Raw genomic sequence first — 22,691 nt, forward strand, 5'->3', positions numbered from 1 at the left:
TTTAAAACCAAGTGCAGGGAAAGGGTGAGGAGGAAAGTTATGAGCACCAAACCAAGCTGAAACAGAGTAGTCTACTGCTGGCTCCCAGGGAATGATTTCTGGTGCGCAGCATAGGGTCTGGCATATAGTAGGTGCTCAGTTAATAGAAGTGACTATTAAGATAACTAGATAGTTCAATAAGTGTTTGGTCAGTGGGTGCTGGGCGTGTGTGGTTTCCCAGGGAGGAAGGCTGCAGTGCCCGAGTGGGGAGCCCAGCCCTCTGCACCATGCCAGTCCTCTCTGCTTCTCTGCGCCCCCCCAGCCTCCTTTCCCCAGCATCTCAGACCTCTCATGCACAGGGCTGGCAGCTGGCAGTTTTTTCTCCTGCTGAAAACAGCCACAGAAAATTGAGATCATTTCTCTGCTATGTTGGCAGCTGAGAAAATGGCAATTTTTCCCATTTCCAATCCAAGAGTTCCTTCCTATTGGACAAAGGCCCTATACACCTGCTTTCCCCACAGGGCAGGGGAGAGTGTGGGTTGCCTCAGGGCAGGTCACCTCCTTGGTTTAGAGGCCTGGGCTGCAGTGGTCATATGGTGGCAGGGGGCTGGTGGTGGAAGGAGGGGGCCGCCACTTGAGCACTTGCAGACATAAAATGGGGACAGGCAGAGAGGTCAAGCAACAGGTAAGTGAGAGACGCTGCCAGGAGCTCAGGGATCCAGGGAAATTGGATTTTGCATTCCCTGAGCACAACAGTCTGAAGACTTCCTGGCTGTCATACTCCCCTAATCAGAGCACTGTAAGATCACTGCCCGAACAAGTGCATGGAACCGCCACCCGCTACCCCATAGCGAATTTCGTGTAAAGGTAGATCACTAGTTAGAACATCAGAATCTTCGAAGGAAACTGAGGATGGCTTGGTGTCCCGTAGGCCCCAGCTGAGATGAAGACACTGGCGTCTGGCCTTTGCCATGGAAGCGAAGGTAGGATTTGAGCAAGAAGACGCTGCGAAAGCACCTGGTGCTGCAGCCCCTTTTTACAGACAGGAGGCCCCACCCGCAGAAGACACCTGGACGGCCACACAACGCGTCTGGCAGGGCAGGTCTGGAAACCAACCCTGCCAGTCCCTGGGAGGCCTCTGCTGCAGCCTGCTTCCTGTACACTCGGATCCTGCCTGCGATGGGAAAGCAGGACTGTGAGGAGCAAGGGGCTAAAGAAAGCAGACAGAGGTCCCTCCCTCCCTGAGGCACTGGGGGGCCAGTCCCCATCCCTGTAGGTTCTGGAGCTCTGCAAGCCTGCAGCTGTGGGTCAGCTCAGGTCTCTCCTGCTCCAAAGCCTGCTATGGCTCCTCATTTCATTAACCCACAAGTCAATGTCTTACAAGGTTTCGCTTCCCCACCCAATCTCCCCCGATCCTCCCCACTCTCACTGTGCTCCAGCCCCACTGGCCTCCTTGCTGTTCTTTAAAAGGTAACTCCCACTCCTGCCCCAGGGCTGGTCCCTCTGTAATATTCAGGTATCTGCTTAGTTTGCTCCCTCCCCTCCTTCAAGTCTGCTGAATGACACTTTATCAACGGAACATTCATTTTAGTATTGCACAACCCTCCCAACACACACACACACACACACACACACACACACACACACACACGGACACACACATGCACTGCAATTCCCAATTCCTCTTACCCTACTTTTCTTCTGATTTTCCTTAGCACTTATTGTCTTCTGACATATTATATAATTGTTATTAAATATATTTATTATTTATTGTCTGCTCTCTCCCACCCCACAAGAACATAGTCTCATGAGTGCAGAGATTTTGTTGTACCTACGAATTAAGACCAGTGCCTGGCCCATAGTAAGCACTAACTGAAACTTGTTGAGGGACAGGGAAGGTATACAGGCATATGTGCATATGTGCACATTCACTGACTCATCTGACACAGCATTAAATGCCCATAGTATCCCAGACACCCCAGTAGACCCTGGAGTACAGAGGCAGGAAGAGGTCACACACCTTCCAGGTCCGCTTGAACTTACGGCCTACAGAGAGGTCAGGCACTGCAGTTACAAACAGGGCAAATCAGCAATGAGTTGCGGGGGGTAGTGGGTCTTTGTTCACCTGAGAATCAGGGTGGGCTTCCAAGAGGAAATGTGGATATACTCCGGCCTGAAGGCTGCCTAGGACATGGGGGTGGAAGAGTGTTTTGGTCAGAGGGAACAGCATGTACAGAGGCTCTGACATGGAAGAGTATGACTCATTTAAGGAACTGGAAGAGGCCTAGAGAGCAAGAGGGAGAGGGGCTCAAGACGAGAGTGGAGAGATCCTGGGGTCAGATGGGGGGCTTCATTCAGGTGTGTGGGTTCGTGTGTCTGTCTGTCCATGCCTGTGCTTATTCTCTGTATGTGTGAGGCAGAGAGGGATGGCAAGACGACTTCCATATTCAGGGTCAGAAAACCTGGTGTGGCCAGAACTCTGCTGAGCCTCAGCTTTGCCTTCTGTAGAATGGGGATCACAATCCCTGCCTTCACCTAGTGGCTGCTGTGAGAATCAAATGAGATGGTGGATCTGAACTCCAAAGAGCCCTTAGAACTCTGAAGTGTGTGATATTAGTGTGTGCCCATGACTGTGTGGGTGTGCCTGAGTGTGCGCCTGCGCCATTAGCTCCCACTGACACCGTCTCCTGCCGTGACAAGTCTGCCGCATTATCTGTACCAAGACATCAAAAATACACTTGCTTCTAGCCCAGAGCCAGGCTCTCCAATAGCCCTGGGGGCTGGAGGAAGCGGGGTAGGGGGAGGCCTGCAAGGTGGGGTCCTATAACCTCTGGCAAAGGTGGTCAATTTGTCTCTCACAGTCAGACCATGTGAAGGGAAAAAGGCCACCTCTGAGGACTGGGGCTGTGCCTCCGTAGCCAGATTGGGGCCTCTCTGAAGATGACACTCTGTGTCTCTTGTCATACTGGACACTCCCTGGGGTCAGAATCCATTTCCCTTCCCCCCTCTTCTCCCTCAGAAAAGCAAAGGATGTCACTCAGTGTGACTGTGGCTGAATCTTTTTAAGGGCTAGCCACCTCTGGGGCTGTGGTATTGGAGGGGAGTTCAGGGTGGAGGGTGTCTTGGCTGCCTGTTTTCTCTCAGGGCCAGGGGCCTGCCCTATGGGGTCTGATGCTGTTCAGACCCAGATTCTTGGATGGAGACGCCTCTAAGAACCGGGACCATATTGAGTGTCATCCCACTTATCCAGGTGACTCTGGGCATATTGCTCTCCCAGCTCTGAGGATCCTGAGAGATGGGCCTACGAAACAGAGGTAAGCTGAGAAATTCCACCAGAAAGTACACAGCCTGCCCACTCCCTCTGTTTTGAACTAAACAGGAAAAGTTATTCAAGAGAAGAGAGTGATCAGTTGCCCATCCTCACAGGTGAAAAAGGGGTAACAGTGCAGCTGGAAGGATTCAAGTTTGATAAAAAGCAGAACTTTTCAAAGACACAATTATCTAGGTAATAATTCAGGCAAAAGGGGATTTTCTTCAATTACATATTTTACCTTTTTTTTTGCGCTGAATTAGTCATTCTTGCACTCATTCATTCATGCAACAAACATTGAATAATCCAGGTAATTGCTTCCATTTTCCATCCTGATGGGCTGTCTGTCAACCAGCAGGCCTGGGGTGAAGGGGTGTGTGTGTGTGTGTTGGGGAGTGGGGCGAGAGGGGGAAAAGCTGAAAGGGGCAAACAGGAAAGGAGATACTGACTTCCTGACACGCAGCCTGTGTCCCTAGAGGTGCTTGTCCCCCCTCTGTTACCACAATGGCCTCACCTGTCTCAGTGCTTCCCTCCCCGCCCCGGGCAGTCTGTCTGTCCCTTAGAAACTGGTGCGGTAGCTAGCAGAGTGCTGGTACTCCCTGATACACTGCCTCATCCTTGGGGACAGCTGGAGTATGGCACAGCCAGCCGAATTGATGAGAAGGAGGCCCACTTTTCATTTAAAAACACAAAGAAGAAAAATAGAAAAGGAAATTTATTTTCTTTAAAAAAAGCACACACAACTGATTCACGAATCTCTTACCAAAATTCTGCACCGAGTACTGGCAAAGAAGTAAGGGAGACCCTGGGGAGGGAATGGGGGGGAAGGATTGTCTCCACTGGTTAGTATCTGCTGTGGGCATCAGTGGAGGGAGGCAGGGGTGTGGGGTGGACAAATGTAAAGCTGGTGACCAGAGGCTTCTCCCTCACCAAACAAGAGAGTTGGTAGGGGGCTTGGTGGGCATCGTCCCCTCTCACTTGGCAGAGGAGGAAAAGACTCAGAGGGAGAGGTGACTTTCCTGTGGCTACGCAGCAAGTTGACAAAGTCAGGATTTGAACCCCTGTTTCTTGTATACTGGAGACTCCGATTTCAAACTGCCTTGAATTTCAGAATCGAGGACTCTGCTTCATCTCCTCAACTGGACTTCAAGCTCATAAAAGGGAGCCGAAGATCTGGCCCTGAACCCCTCACATCCCCTCTTGGCAAGTGCTTGGCGAGGTTTATTAAAGCTACTGGTGACTGATTCCCTTGCTCGCCTGGCACCCGAGACTAGATTGAGGCCAGAAGCACATCTTGGCACAAAGTTTCAGAGAGGGGGGGATAACAGAGGTGGTGGAATCTCTGTTGAGGGCCCGGAGCAGACCCTCAATCAATCCAGGAACCCCCTTTGGGATCTGGTGCTAGTCCAACTGGCAGGATGGCCTTGGCCAGTCCCTTTCTCTCTCTTGAGTGCCATTTCCTCATCTACATGAGGCTTGGATTTGGTGGTTCTGTGACCTCATTCAGTTTCAGCGCCCTGGATGGACATCGTCATGTGTAGGACAATTAAGCGAGATGCTACCCCCAAACACACACACCCTGCCCTGGTGAGTGGGCAGACCCTGGCGGCTGGAGTTGGTGCCTCTCGGCGTCTCAGTTTCTGCAGTATCACGAGCACGCATTACCAATCTTAGGCCTGGGGTCTATCACTTCCAGACAGACCCCAGGGAAGGTTGAGATGCCCACCCTGATATTCCAAAGTGGCCTTACCTCCTACAGCCAAGCACTGAGCTATCCCCAGTAAAGCTCAATTTCTGCCATCAAGTTTATAGCACATCTCCACCTACTGGTCTTAAACATTACAAAGCTGCGTTGTGGCAAAAGGCTCTGTGTGGCCTGAAAGAAGATGGGTGTGTGTGTGTACTGGGGGAGGTGGGGCAAGCATCGTTCCTCACTCCAGCAGTGAGAGAGCTGTTCACGGCCCAGCACTGATCCATTCCTCCTGCTATGTTCCTCCTGCATCTCCAAGGAGCGCAGAGCTTAGGTAATCAGTGGGATGGGCAAAGCATGGACACAACCTGGAGGAGAAATTTGAGGTTGCCAGGCTGGTGAGCACAAAGGTGAGGACATATGCATTTGGAATCATGTATTCAGAGCGCCACGGGACACTCCATTCATAGGCTATGGAGCTGTGTTATAACACGTGACCCCAGACACATGTATCCTGTATGGGCCACTCAAGGGCAGTGGCACGGCCCTGCCCCATCCCATCCCATCCCATTGCTCTCTTCCTGTGTCTCTGCCTGTCTCCCCCCTCCCCTCTTCTGCCTCACACCTCAGAGCTCCCTTTTCAACTGATACTGGGAGGGCCCCCCAATATACAGAGTTTTCTTTCCACCCCATTCATTTCTTCTCAGAATCTGCTATATGTCAAACAGTGGAGAGTGGGGCAAAAACCAAGAGGACATGGTTCCTGCCCTAAATGCAAGTTTGTGAGGGTCATGTATAAATATGCCCACACACCCTTCACACGCAGGCACCGCAGCCTGTGAGGAGTGCTGCAAACACAGCATGACCGGCCAAGGCAGCACTGGAAGGAGCTCAATTACTTCTGTTGGAGGGATGGGGGCTGCTGGTGAGAAGCTAAGGGGTAATCTAGGCAGACTCTCTGGAGGAGATGATGTTTGAGTTGGGCTTTGAAAGCTAGGTAAGAATTTCTGGAGGCGGGGTATTCCAGATGGAGGGGCTGGTAGGTGCAAAAGCAGAAAGACAGGAAGGTGAGAAGTGTTCTCTCATAAGATGCATGGAGGAAGGAGGAAGGGCGGTACCACAGAACTGAAGAGGGAGCTTGCTACAGGATCATAAAGGGCCTTGGATGCTGGGGGAGTGAATCTATCTCCTACAGGCAGTGGGCAGCCAGTAAAGGTTACTGACTAGGGAGTTGACATAGTCAGCTGTCCAACAGATTTAACCACCACCTGCCCCTTAAACTCTATTCAAACTAAAAATGGAGCGGAAAGCCTCCTCAAAGACCAGATGCAGTAAAGTGGCTTTCTCAGATGCTATCTGGTAGAAGCCTTGAGACTGGGGGCAGGGTAGGGGCTGTCACTCCACAGGCTGAGCTGGCCCTTAAAAGGTAGGGGGGCTCTGTATCTGCCCAGCAGTACTGACAGAAAGTGAGAAGGGGAGGGATGGGCCAGAGGCCACACTGCTGGTGGAAGATGGGGAACATGAGGGAGGCAGCCCAAGGTCACCCTGCCCCGTGGCGCCAGAGGTAGACAGAAACCCAGGCTATTTGGCTCCCAGTCTGGCTGTGTGGTCAGAACCCTTCAGCCTTAATAGCCTGCCAGACACAAAAAACTGCAACTGCTCCCACACTCCAACATCTTCAAAGAGCCCAGAACTCCCAACCAAGAGTTAGCTTGAATTGAGAGTAAATCCACATACCCTTTTCTTGGATAGAGGGATGGTTTGGGTGGGTGGGTGTTAGGCACAGGGGAAATGTTTTTTTGGGGGGAAGGGGGAGGAGTTTCAGTGATTCTGGCCATATCCATTTGGGGGGAGGGGGTTACCAAGCTTTAAGAATCTTCTGGCACTCTTCCTTGAGCAAGGGGAGACTGAGGCATAGGATAGGGACTCAGGGAAGAAACTTGGAAAGGAAGACAGATAGATAATCAGGAGGGGGAAATGCCTGCTTGTTGGAGGTGGATCCCACCTCCTCAAATAGCTTTTCATTCATCATCAGCCAACCCTGGGCCATGCAGGTACCAGGCACTGGCTGTGTGGAAGGACAGAGGAGAATCAGCCCATGGTTCTGCCACCACCACTCCAGGACTAACAGGGCACAGAGAGGACATTGGCATCTAAGAAGAAAATGAGGCAGACTGCTGACACTCCAAGAGAATCGGTGCCAGGACAGCAAGGCAGCTCGAGCTGGGTCTTAGGAAGCAGGCTGATTTCTGGCAGGTGAGGGAGGGGAAAGGATCTTTAATAACAGGCTGAGGACTCAAGAAGGTGGGCAGTGGGAAATCTAGGAAGAGCATTTGAGATACATGGAGGTGGGACCATGGCCAGCTTTCAGAAGGGAACTCTGGCAGCAAGATGCAGAAGTGGGGCAGAACCACGCCTAGACCCAGGCCTGAGCTCAGTTTCCTTCTGCCAGGTGCCTAAACTCCCTGCTTAGGGATCTTCAGGGCACAAATACGTGGAGCCCACCTCCCCAGCCCCTCCCCACCCTCAGTCTTGCATATAGAGCTGAGATTTCCGGTCCCCAGCCCGGGCTGGCCGGTGGGCACGGGTGCAAGCACACAAACACACACGCCCCCCCCCCCCCCGCCCCCCCATGCTGTCCTGCCCATTCTTCTGATAAAGAACTGAGAGGTTGGCTGGGTCTGCTGAACTGAAGCAAAACAGCTCCCAGCATAGAAAAAGAAATCCACCCGCAGAGGGAGGCCAGCCGGTTCCCCAGTCCCTCCAAGCTTCAGGACCCTAGATTCCCAGAGCCATTCCTTTCCTTAAGCTCTCAACCTTGAGAACGGCGTCTTGGTCTGGGTAAGAGGCCCCTGGTGAGAGACCTTGGGCGCCCTCACCGCGAGCTTAGGCAGGGTCCTAGGGACAGGCAGAGATGGGCTCCAGCGGAGTACGACACATCCAACCGGAGAGCTCACGGTCCCCTCCATCTAAGCTATTCTCTCTAGCCTGCCTAGGTTCACCCCTCAGCGGGGGGCAACGAACCCCACCCCCCACTCCCTGCTGGTCAGAGAAACACGTCCCAGGCTTGTTGGTTTCTTGTTGGGAGGAAGAAGCGGGTCTCTCTTCTCCATTCTCCCTCCTTAGCTCTCTCCCTCTCCCTTCTGCGTGCGCCCCTCGCCTCCTGGAGCGCCTCCAGCTTGCGGAAGGCCCGCCGCAGGCTCCTCCCGTCGGATCTGAGTTCCCATTACGAGGGGCTGTTCCGAGACCCTCTGTCCCCCACCCGTATCCCTGCTGTCCCACTGCCAAAGCGCGCCAACCCGGCCCCTCCTTCTCCCACCCCCTTTACCGCGGAGCCCGGGGCGAGCCTGGGGAGCAGACGCAACAGATTGCAGAACGCGAGAGCGCGGAGCCCGCCGCCCCGCGCGCCGCCCGCCGCCCGGCCTGCGCCCGCGGCCTGGACACCCCTCCCTCCGGGCTCGGCGAAGCCGGCCATTTAGATGCAGCTCACAGGACGGCGGGTGGGAGAGCCGCCGCGGCTCCCCGGGCCCCTGTCAGTCTTCTTCCTTTCCAGGGACCGCCGCAGGAAGCGAGGCGGCGGGCGGTGCGGCCCCGCACCAGCCTGCGAGCCAGGGGCGAGGGAAGACACGGTTCCCGCGGACCCCAACAGCCCCCAGCCAAGCTGGCTGCGGGGGGGAGTGACAGGAGGGGCGGCTCAGGCATGATCTAGGGGATCCCTCGGATCCCTATAGATTTCCGTGGGCGGACACGCCCCCGGACACTCGGGTTTGGACCCTTCTTACTAATCAGGAGAGGATTGGAGTGATTCCCCAACCCCCCTCTTCCTGGGTCGGGCTCAGTCCCCAGGGCGGGGCTCGACTCCTCCGCTCCCGCCAAAGCGCTTGGGGGCTGGAGGTAACTCGAGCTGCGAGTCCGGGAATGGGGGTCCGCCTATCTCCAGTCTCCTCTGTGCCCCCCCAGCGGCGACCGCCGCATCTTCGCTCCCGAGTCCGCGACACTTACCGTAGGTGAGCAGCGCCGAGAGGCAGAGCAGGGCGGCGCCGCCGCGGCCCAACATCCTCGGGGCCATGGCCAAGGCGGGAGCGGGTGGCGGCCGAGGGGGCAACAGTCGGCGACGACTTGGCCCCCTGTCTGAGCTTGGTCACATCCAACTTAGGGCTGCCGTGGCGCCCCGCGGTCTCTGCTGAGGCTCTGGGGCCAGGGAGTGCAATTCGGGGACAGTTTGAAGGAAGGGGGCGTCCCAGGAGCCGCCGGCTACACCCTCGGAGCCGATGGGGGCGCAGCTCACGGCGGGAGGAGCCTTCGCCTCCCCGGCTGGTGCCCCCTGCAGGATCTGTGCGGCCAGGGGGAGCCGCACGTGCAGTCCCGGGGCCCGGTGGCCGCCGGCGTTTCGGGGCTGCCTACAGCCAAGTGCTGGATCCCCCAGCCTCGCAGCCCAGCTCGAATCCGAACTCGCTCGAGGGTGCAGATTTCCAACACATGCCCCAGTTTCTTCGGTTTCGGTAGGAAGCCCACATGGACAGCGCGGCTTCCTTCCTCCAAACGCCCTGCAGCAGCTCCAGCATAAAAATCCCTGGGTAGGTGCAAATGAATGATTTCTTTCTCTAAGAAAGAGAAAATCCGGGCAACTTTAATCCATCTGGAGAAGGAAAAGTTTCCGTGTAGTGCTGAGACCGGCGATGCGGGTCTCCACCACCCTCCGCGACGCCCGGACTGAATTCCCGAGGCGGGCGGCCGGCGGCTTGTCCGCTCGTAGGGCTCGAGGCTGGGCTCCAGCGCGCTCTGTCCAGTCTCTACCGGGGCCCGGGCCGCACACAGGCCGGCTCAGCGCCGCCTGCCCGGGCCGCCGCTCCGCGGCTGGGGCGAGGGTGGCGCGGCCGGAAGGGGCTGCCCCGTGGAGACCCGGCTTGGAGAAGCCAGGGAGACGGAAAGCCGGCCGATAGCCTGATGCGAGCCCTGCCGGCCTGGGGCTCCGACTCCAGACTCCAGGTCGTAAACGTAGTGGGATGGAGAGGGGCTCAGCAGCCCGCCGCAGCTCCCAGCCGCCCCCCTCTCCTCCCAGGTCTCGCTGTCTCAGCAAAGGGGCGCACTGCTCCTCCTCGCTCCTTGCCTTCCTCGGGGAGACCTACACAAACCTTGAACTTTTCCGGGGTTCAGAATCTCCGACGTCTCCTTTCTCCCCGCCGCCCCCGCCCTGCCCCCAGACGCCCGGTCGCCCGCTGTCTGGGTGCAGCCGGGCATCAGCGGGCGCTCTGTCTCGGAGTCAGTTGGGGCGAGCGTAGCGCAGCGCCCGCCAGGGTTGCGGGCGGCGCGACCCGGGCGCCGCGCCAGGGGCTGGGGCACCCGGCGCCCGCGCAGCCCTCGGCCAGGGAGGCGGCAGCTGGTATCTACGGGGCCGAGCGGAGAGGAGGTGCCGGCGGTGGGGCCGGCTCCCCATGGACGTGTGTGTGGGGAGAACCACGGAGCAGAAAGGAAGAGGAGGTGGGGGGAGCCACAGTTGTACGAAGCCGCCGCCGCCGCCTCGGCGCTCGCGCCGGCTGCTCCGCCGTAAATGACTCGAGAGAGACACACACTCGCGCTCGCCCGCCCTCCTCCCGCGTCCGGGATTCGGAGCCCACCCCGGCGGGAGCGGGCGCCGAGCCTGGCGCGCTCGCTCTCTCCCTCCTCCCAGGTTCCCCGTGGTCACGTGGCCCCGGAGCGCGCGGCCCGCGACTCGCGCACCGCCGAGACCCCCCCCTTCAGTTCCCCCTTCCCTGTCCACGTGTCCATTCCGCATTCCAGGCCTGGGGGCGCGCGCGGCTCCTTAATGAGGCTCCGGCAAGGGCGGACCTCGCCATTCCGCGCGCCCCTGCTTTACGTTTTATTTTTCCTCCCCAGGGCAGGCCAGCGATGGGGCCCGAGCGGGGCCCGCTGCGGCGGCTGCATTTCCCTCGAGTGGAGGCCACTGTAGCCACCGATGTCCTTTTTAAAAGGATGCACGCTCCCACTCGGGCACCGGAGGTGTTTTACAGCCGCCTGCCAGAGGCGCGGGTAGAGGGCACCCTACCCCCACCCCAGAGTCTGCGAAGGGCTTTCGGGGGCACTGGGTGGGGATCGGCCGAGCTGCCGCGCCCAGTCCCTCTTGGGCCACTCCGGAGCTCGCCGGCTCAGCTTCGTTTGGAGATGGGTCCTGGGGCGCAGCTAGGGAAAAGCCGGTCCTCTGCTCGGGAAGGGGGTGGGCGTAGAGGAGGGAACTTACCTTCCGACAGGTTGTTTTGCAAGCCCTTACTGGGACAGGGGGTGGGGGTGGGGTACTGCTCCTCTGTCGCACTCACCCAGGCACCTGCTGACGAGGGTGAGGGGTGGCGGGGTGGCGTTGTTTCCCACAGTCAGGCCCATTCCATTAGAGCGCAACCCAGATCAGACCCGACAAGTCAACTGTCAAACGTCAGCCAGGCATCGGATCAATGGCAATGATTTTACAGCATCGTGGGTATCATGCTCCAACCCCCAGGGGCCAGTCTCAGTCCCACTCTGGAGTGACAGGGTCTTCAAACCTACGGAGGTAGCTCTTGGTGGGGGAGGGGGGAGGCTCTTGTGGATTCGCACCCAACCGCACTGACTGTGGAGCTAGATAGGTCAGAGCAAGGCCAGCCGGGGGGCTCAGTCTCTGTCCCCCATCCGCCTAACTGGGTCTTTGACTTCTTGACCCCATGAGTTTCCTCTTCATCCAGTGAAGTGACATTTTCTTTTTGGAAAATGGGCGTGGGCGGTTCCTGGAAACCTCCCTCCTCCCTGGCTTCGGGATGTTGCTGCCAATGCCTCTCTGCTTGTACGTACCAGGGGCCTGCGGAGAGCATGAGCCGAAGGCGGCTTTCTCCCCTCCCCCATGTCACATCTGTCTGCAGCTCCGAGGAGCAGCGTCAACAGGGCTGGCCGGCTCTTGGAGGCCCTGGGGATGGAAGGTGCTGGAGTCGTCAAGGAAGATGATTCTCATTAGGCTCCTAATGCCTAACGGCAATTAATGTCACCCTTGGGCTTATTAACCATCCCAGTGAGAGACAAGATAGCAGTCAGGCTGCGTGTGGGAGAAGCCACCTCCTGAGACAGGAGGGCTCCTGCAAGAGGACGGAGGAAGCAGGGGGCTCTCCCACCTCTATCCCCCTCTGTGCAAGTGGAAAGGGCACAGGTCCTGTTAAGGGTAAGTCCAGAAGTCCAGAGAGGAGAGACACAAGTTTGCTTTTCTGAGCTGAGGACCCACTGCCCCAGTGAGGGAGACCAAGCTCCTCTTCTCCACTGATGTTGGCAGCTGGCAGGTCAGTGGTTTCAGCACACTCTCACTGGTCTTTTCTGGAAACTGAGCACAGTGTTCGGCTTCTCTCTACCTGCCCCCACCCCCACCCCGTCCCCTAGTTCTTAGATGATAAAAAAAATGAGCCTCCCTTTCCCCACTCTCTCCCTCCTTCCCTCCTTTCCCTCTCCAGCCCTTGCACAACAATATAGTGAATATCTCCAACATCATAGGCACTGCTCACGACAAATGAGCAAGACAGAACTAGCCTGTCCTCATGGAACCTACATTCCCGAGGGGAGGACACACGCTGCGCTTATAATTGATTACAGTTGTGATATGTTCTGTGGCATTCTGCATTTTTGCTTATCTTATGGAGGAGACTGAGGCCCGAAGGTTTTATGGTGGGGACAGCCTGCTATTTTTAGAGAAAGTAATTTTAACCCCGGGTTCTTCTGGTACCTGCTATGTGGATCTACCCTTCACGGACCGAGAGGCTTCTGCCAGGTCAGTGTGTCTGGTCATCCTCTGATCTTCCAAATGGTGGACCTCCCTCCCGCCCCAGGGCAGTGAAGGTTCTGCTGACCTGCTCCCCCCACCCCCATATGTGCCTGGGAATTAAATGCTCAAATTACTCCAACTCCGGTGCCCCATGGATCTGTTACTCTTGGCAGTGCCAGTTCTAAGACTTAGGGAGAAAGAAGGTGGCATGAGGAAGACACAGCCAGCTGCCCCAACTCTTCCAACCTTACATGTCATTGACTTAGAAGGGGGCTCATACCTTATCCCGGGCCTTGCCTACCACACCCACAGCCTGCCTTGTCTGCACTTGTGAGTCCAATGCCTGTTGGAACCCGGGTAAGGGGTCAGAGGAGCAACCCCAGGGGGAACCCAGGTTAGAGAGAGGACCTGGCACGTGTGTACTCTTCTGCCCCCAGCTGAGCACCTTACACAGTAAGGTGGTGGCACCTCCTTTCTGCTGTTTCCATTTTGTTAAAGGCTGAGTCTTTCTAGCTAGAGAGCTGGTGATGGTTGGGAGTTTCCTTGATCCTCAGCTCCTGGGTGGTGCCTGGAATAGCCCTAGGCCCCTGCCAGGCCTCCGGACAGTAAGTTGAGTTCTGTGTCAGCCTCCTGTGCCCTGCATTTATGCCCATCAAGGACCCATTTAGAAACTGACACCCACTTCTTCTTCTGCCTAACTCACCACTATGGTGGATCTGGGAACATTTGTTCTGTCAGCCTACCCCTGATTTTCAGGATGCCTGCCAACGGAAGATAGGACAGATTGTTGTGGGGCCTCACTAAGGGGAGCCCACTATTTGGGGGCTCCTGGGATCCCCCTGGAATTCTAGTCTGGCTCAAATGGAGAGTGGCTCAGATTTCGTAAGCCAGCTCTCTCATTTTACAGCTGCAAAAACTGAGGCCTTTTAATTCGGTCATTTCATTATGTACTTTTGACTTTTCAAAATTGGATTTATTGGGGTGATATTGATGAATAAAATTATACAGGTTTCAGGGGTACAATTCTACAATACATCACCCATATATTGTATTGTGTGTTCACCACCCCAAGTCAAGTCACCTTCCATTGCCATTTATCCCCCCTCTACCCTCCTCTACCTCCCCCTGCCTGCCTTCCCCTCCGGTCATCATTACGCTGTTGTCTGTGTTTATGGGGTGTTCGTTTGTTTGCTTGATCCCTTCACCTTTTTCACTCAGCCTCCCTACCTCCTCTCCTCTGACTGCTGTCTGTTCTCTGTGTCTATGAGTCTGGTTCTATTTTGTTTGTTAGTTTATTTTGTTCATTAGATTCCACATATAAGTGAAATCATATGGTACTTGTCTTTCTCTGACTGGCTTATTTCACTTAGTATCATACTCTCCAGGTCCCCCAGGCTGTCACAAAGGGTAAGATTTCCTTGTTTACGGCCAAGTGGTATTCCATGGTGTAAATGTCCCACGGCTTTATTATCCATTTATCTACCGATGGGCACCTGGGCTGCTTCCAGATCTTAGCTATTGTAAATAATGCTGCAATGAATGTAGGGGAGCATATATTCTTTCAATTAATGTTTCGGATTTCTTTGAATATATTCTCAGAAGTGGAATCCCTGGGTCATAAGGCAGTTCCACATTTAATTTTTCGAGGAAACTCCATACTGTTTTCCACAGTGGCTGAGCCAATCTGCATTCCCACCAGCAGTGCACGAGGGTTCCCTTCTCTCCACACTTGTTGTTTGTTGATTGATTGATAAAAGCTATTCTGACAGGTGTGTGATGATATCTCATTGTGGTTTCAATTTGCATTTCTCTGATAATTAGTGATGCTGAACCTTTTTTTCATATGTCTCTTGGCCATCTGTATGTCCTCTTTGGAGAAGTGTCTATTCAGGTCCTTTGCCCATTTTTTAATTGGATTTTTTGTTTCTTTGGTGTGAAGTTGTATGAGTTCTTTATAACTTTTGGATATTAACCTTTTATCAGAGGTATCATTGGTGAATATGTTCTCCCATTCAGTGGACTGTCTTTCCCCTACTCTTCAAAAGTTCACTATATGCCACTTTGCTTTTAGGAAACAAAAGCATTGGTACCGGTTTTTGCTAACTGAAAGATATCCGAAGAGGATTTTTGCTTTTTCAAAAAGGGTGGAAAGCAAAAAATAGCATTCAGGGTTTGTTTTGCAGTGAGCCAGTTATAGAGGCACTGTGTGCCCTGAGTAGCGACAGTGGCCCCCCCAAGCTCTTTCCCCGGGAGTAGCACTCAGCGTCTCAGCCTCGAGCCACCATTCTGTGTCTCCGAGCATCTGTGCTTCATCTCGATTTATTTCGTGCATCCGTTAGCAAGATGTGTCCTATGGTAATTACTTCTTTGAGTTACACTATTTCTCTTACAAAAGGTTTCATAGGAATCCTTTATTTTAGGATAGTGGGGGTGGGGGAAAGCCTGAACGTAGGTTGATTAAGACAGACAAGACCCCAACGGGGAAGTTCAAGAACTTAGCTCCACACATCCACATCAAGTGCCTGGTCATATTAATAGCTAACTGGGTGCTTTCTGGGTGCCAGGCACTGTGCTGGACATTTTGCATGCATTAGCCGGGTCCTTACGACAAACTATGAAAAAGATACTATTATTATTCCTATTTTCCAGGTGAGAAAACTGAGGTTCAGAGGTTAGTTTCTTGCCTATGGTCACACAGCTAGAAAGTAGCAGAGCCATAACTCAGGTCTGTAACCCACTTGGCCACTTTTACTGTGAGGTGTAAGTTCCTGGGATTATGTAGATGACAGAGCTACTGTGAGCATGATTGGAAAAGCTCATGGTCTCTGGGGACATCAGGCACAAACAGGCCATTCAATGCAGGGAGGCCAATGCTGTGGTGGCCAGCACAGGGGCTCTGGGGGCATAAGAGCCTCCAACCAGAGAGTAGTGTTCCCTCCACAGCACCAAATGGGGTGGCTCAGCCTCTCGCCTCCCTTTCTTCAGCACACAAACTTACACCTCCCTGCTGTTAGATATACACCCAGTTTAATACAGTTATGTGTACCTGTGGCTATTACAGTAACCACACAGCCTCTACCCTGCAGCTGGACCACTTTGCCTCCCCCTGCAGCCGATCTCCCAGCTCAGATTCTAGGACCCATACTGATTCTCAAGCCAGGAGAAGGTCTGCGGCTAAGGTGCTCAGGGCCTCACCTCTGGAGCCTCAGGCTCTTCATCTGTTAAATGTAGATAATCACACCAACCCCCAGCCACTTTTAAAATTCCAGTTAATGTATACTGATGGCTCAATAGTACTGGGCACACCTGCGTGCTCTGTAATGTTGGCTCTTACAATTCTTGAAAACACACTGCTCACTGTGGTCTCCTAGGTCCTAGATGATTTGACCCACAGCTGCTTTTCCAAATTCATTTCTTACCACTCTCCTGTTTTATTACACCAGAGCCACAAAGGCCTCCCTGCAGGAATATGTCAGGCACATTCCTGCCTCAGGGCCTTTGTACTTGCTGTTTCTTCCATCTGTCATACTTTCCCCTTGGACCTCGGTCTTGTTCCTTTACTTTATTAAGGTCACTACTCACCTACCACCTCCTCTGAAACACCTTCCCTGACCAGCTAATTTCAAATAACACAACCATCATTCTGCCCTTTGCTCTACCCTCTTACTCTACTTTGATTTGATTCATAGCAGTTGACATTTAATTTTATAACTTGTCTGTTACATCTGTCTCCTTTGATTAAATATAAGCTCCCCAAGGCCAAGATTCTTTTATAGAAACTGTTCACCAGGGTATCCCCAGTGCCCACGACAGTGCCTGGCATATGTGCTCAACAAAGTGGACTCATGGGATTATTTATGCATAATCATTTCTTTTGGTAATTGGGACATTGATTTTGGGCCTGAGTTCACATAAGGGAGCTGCCTGGCACCTCACTCCCCTGACCTTCCGGAACCTGGGAGTCACTGCCAAGGTCACCTTTATCCCTGATACTCCTGTTGGTTGTCTCAACTCTAATTATGCCTTATTCCCACTTCTTCCAGCTGCCATGCAAACCTTACCCTGACTTCTGGGATCTGAAAGCCTGTAGGATGGAGCCATAGACATTTCCTACTATTCCCAATGTGAATCCTCTGTCCCAGCCAGGCCAGGTGATGGCCACCAACATCTCCAGGGATGTCCGTCTCCACGCCAGGCTCGTTCCTCTCTCCACACCTTCACCCCTGCTGTACCCGTGCTTCATTAGTGCTCTTCTCAACCAATCAAGCTCCTGCTTATCTTAACGTTTCAGCTCAGGGGTCTTCTCTATGGAACTTTCCCAGACTCCATGTGATATGGTTACGTCACCTCATGGGAAAAGGGACAGGCTCTGGAGTCAGTCAGGGTTCAAGTCCTAATTGCAGCACCCTCTGCTCAGTTTCTCTCTGCATCTTGATCACCCAGCCTCACAACACAGTAAATCTTCCCCCGCATGGGATTGTGTTCTCAATTAGGGTTATAGATCGAAATCCATCACCTTCCTATTTTATAGATAAGAAACCCAAGTTCCAGAGAGAGCAAGTGACTGGCCCAAGATCACACAGCCAGTTCCTGACACAGACAGGAATATAACCCCATGAAAGGGTGGGCCTGGCTCCCTGCATCACAGTGTGCCCATCCCCAAAGTGTCACCACCTAGCTCAGTCCCACCATGGACTTGGACACCAATTTTTTCTTTGATGGAGGGAATGAGGCTCCCCAGATCATTCTTTTGGGGGTTCAGCCTTGATTCTGTGTGGCTGCTGGTTCAACTCCGACCTTGGACTCTGGTTTTGGTGATTACGTTTATGTGCTCATTCCTTCTCGCTTTGGACACTTCTTTCTCTCTGCAGCTTCCCTGACTCTGCCCACACTCTGTCCCTTCCCTGACTCTGCCCACACTCTGTCCCTGCTCTGTGGACCTATTAGGCTGTTTCCTGCATCTAAGTGTGCATAGGATTGTGTTGATAGGTCTGCCTCCCCCTGTAGAGGAAAGACCTAGGGAGGTAGGCTGTGTCTGTGTTTTCTCCACTGTTTGCCCCTCACCGGACATCTGTTGGATGTTCAGTTAATGATTATTGAATAAATGAGTTATTAATCACCTAGTCTATGTCTGGAGCTATGTTAGCTAAATAAAGTGGTTTCTGCCCTCAAGGAGATCACCACTGTGTGCTAGAGGTAAGTGGGCAGACACACAGTATTACAACATAGGGTGGCTGCGAGTGCTGCCCCATAGAGGGGCATCTAGCTCAGTCTATGTCATGAGTGTTGCAGGAAAAGGGAGGGCTTCTTGGAGGAGGTGAGCTTTTAGGAAAGACAATTTGGTGTAGGCTAGAGAGGAGTAGGGAGAAGAGAGAGGAGAGGAAGCTGTTACAGGAAGAGGGAGCAGTTTTTCTAAGGACCTGGAGCCAGGGGGAATACAATATGATCAGGACATGGCATCGGTGGAGAAGCGAGAGCTGGGAAGGGAGGCTGGAGAGGCAAGCAGACATTCCCCCTGCACACAGAGGCATATGCTTGTATGACATGCACTCCCAGGCCTATTCAGTTACACACAGCATTACACGTACAGGGTCAAAGCCGCTGAGATGCTTATAAAGCATCTTATCACCACATGCATGTGCACAGCCACACACACACACACACGCATATATTCTGCAAAACGAGTTGCCCCCCTGAACTGTCTGTTTACAGTCTTTCTACTCTCATTTCCCTAGAGCACTCTACCTGCAGTTCCTCATCAGAAAGCACACTCCCTCCAACCCCCTCCCTCTGCCAAACCCTGTCTCTAGCTGTCCCCTTTCCCTTCCTCCCCCGGCACATGCCGGCAGAAAGCTAGAACCGCACCTGGCCAAAGGGAGATTTGGACTCAGGCCATATGGACTGGGCTCGGCTCACCCGTCTTTACCTCCCCACCCCCACACAGCTTCACTTAATTCCAGGGCAAAGCTCTGATCAAATGTGCAGCAGAGAATAGAGAGGCAGAGCCAGAGAGAGAGAAATATAGAGTGAGCAGCACACTTTCTTTGCCACAGCCCAGCAGCTAAATGGCAGTAAACTCTCGATGTTCCTACAACTTTCTTGACTTCTCTTTTGTTAGCCAACTTGGCTGCCAGGTGCAGGTGGGAGAGGAAGAGCCAGGGACCCGTCTTCTCCTCAGAGTTTCCCAAACCTCTGTCTGTGACCTCACAGAGTTGTTGAGTGGCTCTGCCTGGTTCCTGAGGGTGGCAGGGCCCAGGATTCCTGCTTTGGATGGGGGAATGCCAGGCTGGCTGTTGGGGAGGATGAGAGGGGAGCCAGGCATGCTGGTGACTGGGGAGGAATCCCTCATACCGTAGACTTGTATGGCCATCAGAGGCTTTCTGGGAAATCTAGCGTTTCAGGTGGGAACGTGAGGCTCAGAGCAGTGGACAATTTGCCTGACTTCACACAGGGGACTCATCTCAGAGTTGGGATCAAAACCCAGGTTCTCCTTCTGGATCCCTCAAGATGGGAATCATTGCTTTAGTTTCCCGCTCCACCTCCTAAAGTGGATTCTCAGCTTCCTCATGTCTCACTCTTGGTATAAAACTTAATACATACCTCCTAGCCCTTCTCCCACTAACGAGCTGTACCTTCTCTGCCTTGGTGCCTTCTACCTGCTGTTCCCTCTCCGTGGAGAACTCGTTCCTCCTTTCCCACCTCCTCATGGTGCCTTTTCTGCAAAGCTTTACTCATTACTCAAGATGGAGTCAATCACTGTCTGTCTCCTAGTTAGAATTCACCTGGAACCAGCCTGCTGGGTTCAAATCCATCCAGGTCCCGTTTCCAGGTAAAGAAAGGAGGCTCAAAGAGGCTGAGCCACTGGTTGAATGACAGACACACAGGAAGGGAAACATAGCTTTGGAATTTGAACTCAGGTCAGGCCTGCTATCTACCAGCTGTGTGACCTCGGGGAACTCACTTAACCTCTCTGTGCCCAGTTCCTCATCTGAAAGATGAGGACATTGATAGTCCTTACCTCGCGGTGTTTAAAGCTCTTTGAGGCAGTGAGTGGCTTGCCATCGTTATTCTCCAGCCTGTTACTGTTTTTCCCCTGAGATGCAAGCCCCAAACGGTTTGCCTTTTCCCTTCTCTTTCTGGGAAGAGTGGCCTCTGATTTGTGTGTCTGATTTCTCGACAGGCCCCTTGAACTCGCTAGGCCTCCTGTGTGAGATAAGGAAGCGAAATGGGGCATGGAGAACAGCTCCAAGAAAAGCCAAATCAAAGTGACTTTTGTGGTGACAAATGCTTAATAATAACTTTACAAATCCAGTCAAATTACTATGAATAACAACGTTCTTTTTTTTTTTTTTTGTATAGATACCATTCCCGTCTCCCAGAGAACACACAGCTACAACCCTGAAATCCACCCAAAAGAATCATTAGTGGGAAAACAAGCTAAAAATAACCCCAAAGGAAGCATCGCCAGCTCAGAAGCAGTTCTTTGGAGGTGGGGGCGTCCACGGAACCTCTTCTGTTCCTTCTGAGGCAGTAGATTCTAATTTTTAAATTTGGAGTTGCTTTGGGAGGTGGATCCTTTTGCCTACCCCCACAGTCCCCCCTAGGTCACTGTCAGTATGCCCCTGGGCATCAGGCCTTGTGCCATCCTCTGGTGGCCCCAGGAGGGCTGTAACAGGCTGGGCCCCACTCCTGGTCCCGCTGCTGGTTTGGTTCCTCCCCTGTGGGACCTGGGCTCCCTTTCCCCTGTGGGGGCCAGGATCCCAGAGCTGGCGGGGTTGCCTTTCTGCCCTGTCCCAGGAGCTGGGCTGACCCAGGGCACTGCCCTCCACTGAGGGTCTCTACGCACCTGATATTCCGCTAGGTGCTCCACACACACAACCTTGCCACTTTCTCCTCAAGGCAGGCCCCATTTTCCAGGTAAAGAAAGGAGGCTCAGAGACATTCAGTCACTGGTTCCAGGACACACAGGAAGGAGAGTGTAGAGTTGGGATTTGAGCTCAGGTCAGGTTTGCCTGATGCCAAAGACCACAAATGTTCCTTTAGGAAACCTTGAATTGAGGGGCTCTCCTCTCAGAGCCCACCCAGGGGGTGCAGGGGGACACTCAACATGTAACAGAGACCATGTTTGCCCTGATGGTGTTTCCCAAGGCAGGTGTATTGTCTCTGCCACCAGGGAGGGCTGTGTGTCCCCTTTAGACCTGGAGCATCCCCTAGGCAGGGACCGTGTCTCTCAAACCGGGCTTTCCACAAAGCAGGTTTCTCTCTGCCCCATCAGGTTCCCAAGGGCAGGACTCCCTGCTCAGCCTGGGACTTCCCCAAAACAAAACTGTCCCCCTTTTGGCTGGAAGAGGCCCGGAGCAGGGGCCCTCTCTCCCCTCTCAGACTGGAGGCCACCCCATGGAGGGGCTGAAGCTGCCCTATCAGGCTTTCCTCAAACTAAGTCCCACCAGACCCTATTCTGGGTCTCCCTTGCCTCCTGCTTGCCATTTTCCTGGGATTCCAGAGTTCTGGCCAGTGACAGCCCCACTAATGGGAAAGGCAGAGGCATAAACACGGGGCTCCCCTGGGCGGGACCAAGGCTGTTTTCTCCTCCAGCAGAGATGAATGTCTGTCCCTGGGAAGGCTGACGGCTTTTTTCCCCAAGAGTGCCGCAGTTCCTCTTGATTGAAATGTGTCCCTGTGGTGATGAGGCCAGCTCCGGGATGGGGGTGCTTCTGGTCCCCTGCTTGGCCTGTGGGCTCCGTCCGTCTGGGGAAGATAGATGACGTTATTCCAAGCCAAGATGATGCAACCAAGGTCAGAGTGAAGTGTTTAATTGGAATGTCAGGGGCTGGGGCCTGGCTCTGCTGGATGATTGATGTCCGAGCGGTGCCTGTCAAAGGCTCAGCCACGCCAGGGGGAGGAGGCACGGGGGAGTCTGGGAGTGACCCTGGGGAGGCCAGGGTGGTGAGAGGCTGCCAGCCCCTGTCCATTCGGCATTAAGGGTATCCAATGGGCTTCTGCATCTGCCAGTGGCTATGCTTCCTGCAAAGGGGAAACTGAGGCACAAGGGGAGAGGATGATGTAATGGGAGGTGTTATTGGGATAGGACACCGGGGCTCCACACCCCAGCCTCAATTCTGGCTGACAGCTTGGTTTCCCTTCTGCTCTCAATCCCTTCTGGTCCCTTGAGTGGTCCTGACCCCTCCCTGTGCTGAGAAGAGGGCTGTGAAAGAGGGCGTGGTTGTCCCATGGCACAGACAGGACATGGCCCATTCTCTCGCCTCCCCTCACCCCTTTGGCTCCAGCCTGTTGAGGACTGGCTGGGTGACAAAGGAGTTTAGAAGCCATGGCCCCTCATCTGTGCTGGACAGAAACTCTTATTGTCTCCAGAGACTAACAGGTCACTCCCATGTGGGGAAAACTGAGGCAGAGAGCTGGGCTCTGTGTCATGCTTTGAGCAACCCTCTTATATTCATGGTGGTCCTGTCCCAGGAGTTGAGTAAGAGCTGGAGGTGAGCAGCAGGCAGGGCTCTGTCCATCCTGCCTCCAGTCTTAGAAATCTGGCTGCAGGCCGGTGCTGAATGGAATGAAACCAAGACAGGGGAAATGTGAGGTGTTCCCGGGTATAAATAGTTATGGTGAGTGTGCTTGCTCTCCTTGCCTGGGCGTAGGAGTGAGTCGAGGGAAAGAACAGGCTGGGGAGGTGGCCGGGGAAGGGGGGCTGAGGCTGCAGAGAAAGGAGTGACACACAAGCTTGGGGTAAAGTGGTATCTACAGGGGAGGGGCTGGAGGAGATGGGAAGGTGGAAGGTCTGGAGCCTGGATCTGCAGTTTGGGATAACTGGAAGGAGAAGGTAGGATCGAAAGCCTGGGCTAGCAGGGGGTGAAGAGAAGTCCCTGGGTGTGAGGTGGAGGGGGGCTGCTGTCTCCAAAGCACACCCATTGTGTTACTCCTCAGCA

At 54.0% G+C, this 22,691-nt stretch overlaps 1 protein-coding gene across 1 annotated transcript in view; it reads right to left on the reverse strand.

Annotated features, from left to right (window-relative positions):
* The window catches only part of TMEM132E (transmembrane protein 132E), a 55,218-nt gene extending 44,583 nt beyond the window's left edge, over positions 1 to 10,635 (reverse strand). The window contains exon 1 of the mRNA XM_081161364.1: positions 8,982 to 10,635. Within this exon, the coding sequence (XP_081017490.1) occupies positions 8,982 to 9,048 (67 nt within the window). The 5' untranslated portion in view covers positions 9,049 to 10,635. The remainder of the gene's footprint in view (positions 1 to 8,981) is intronic.
* Positions 10,636 to 22,691: the final 12,056 nt, after the last annotated feature.

The sequence above is a fragment of the Miniopterus schreibersii genome, assembly GCF_964146895.1.
Source record: "Miniopterus schreibersii genome assembly, chromosome: 16".
NCBI lineage: Eukaryota > Metazoa > Chordata > Mammalia > Chiroptera > Miniopteridae > Miniopterus > Miniopterus schreibersii.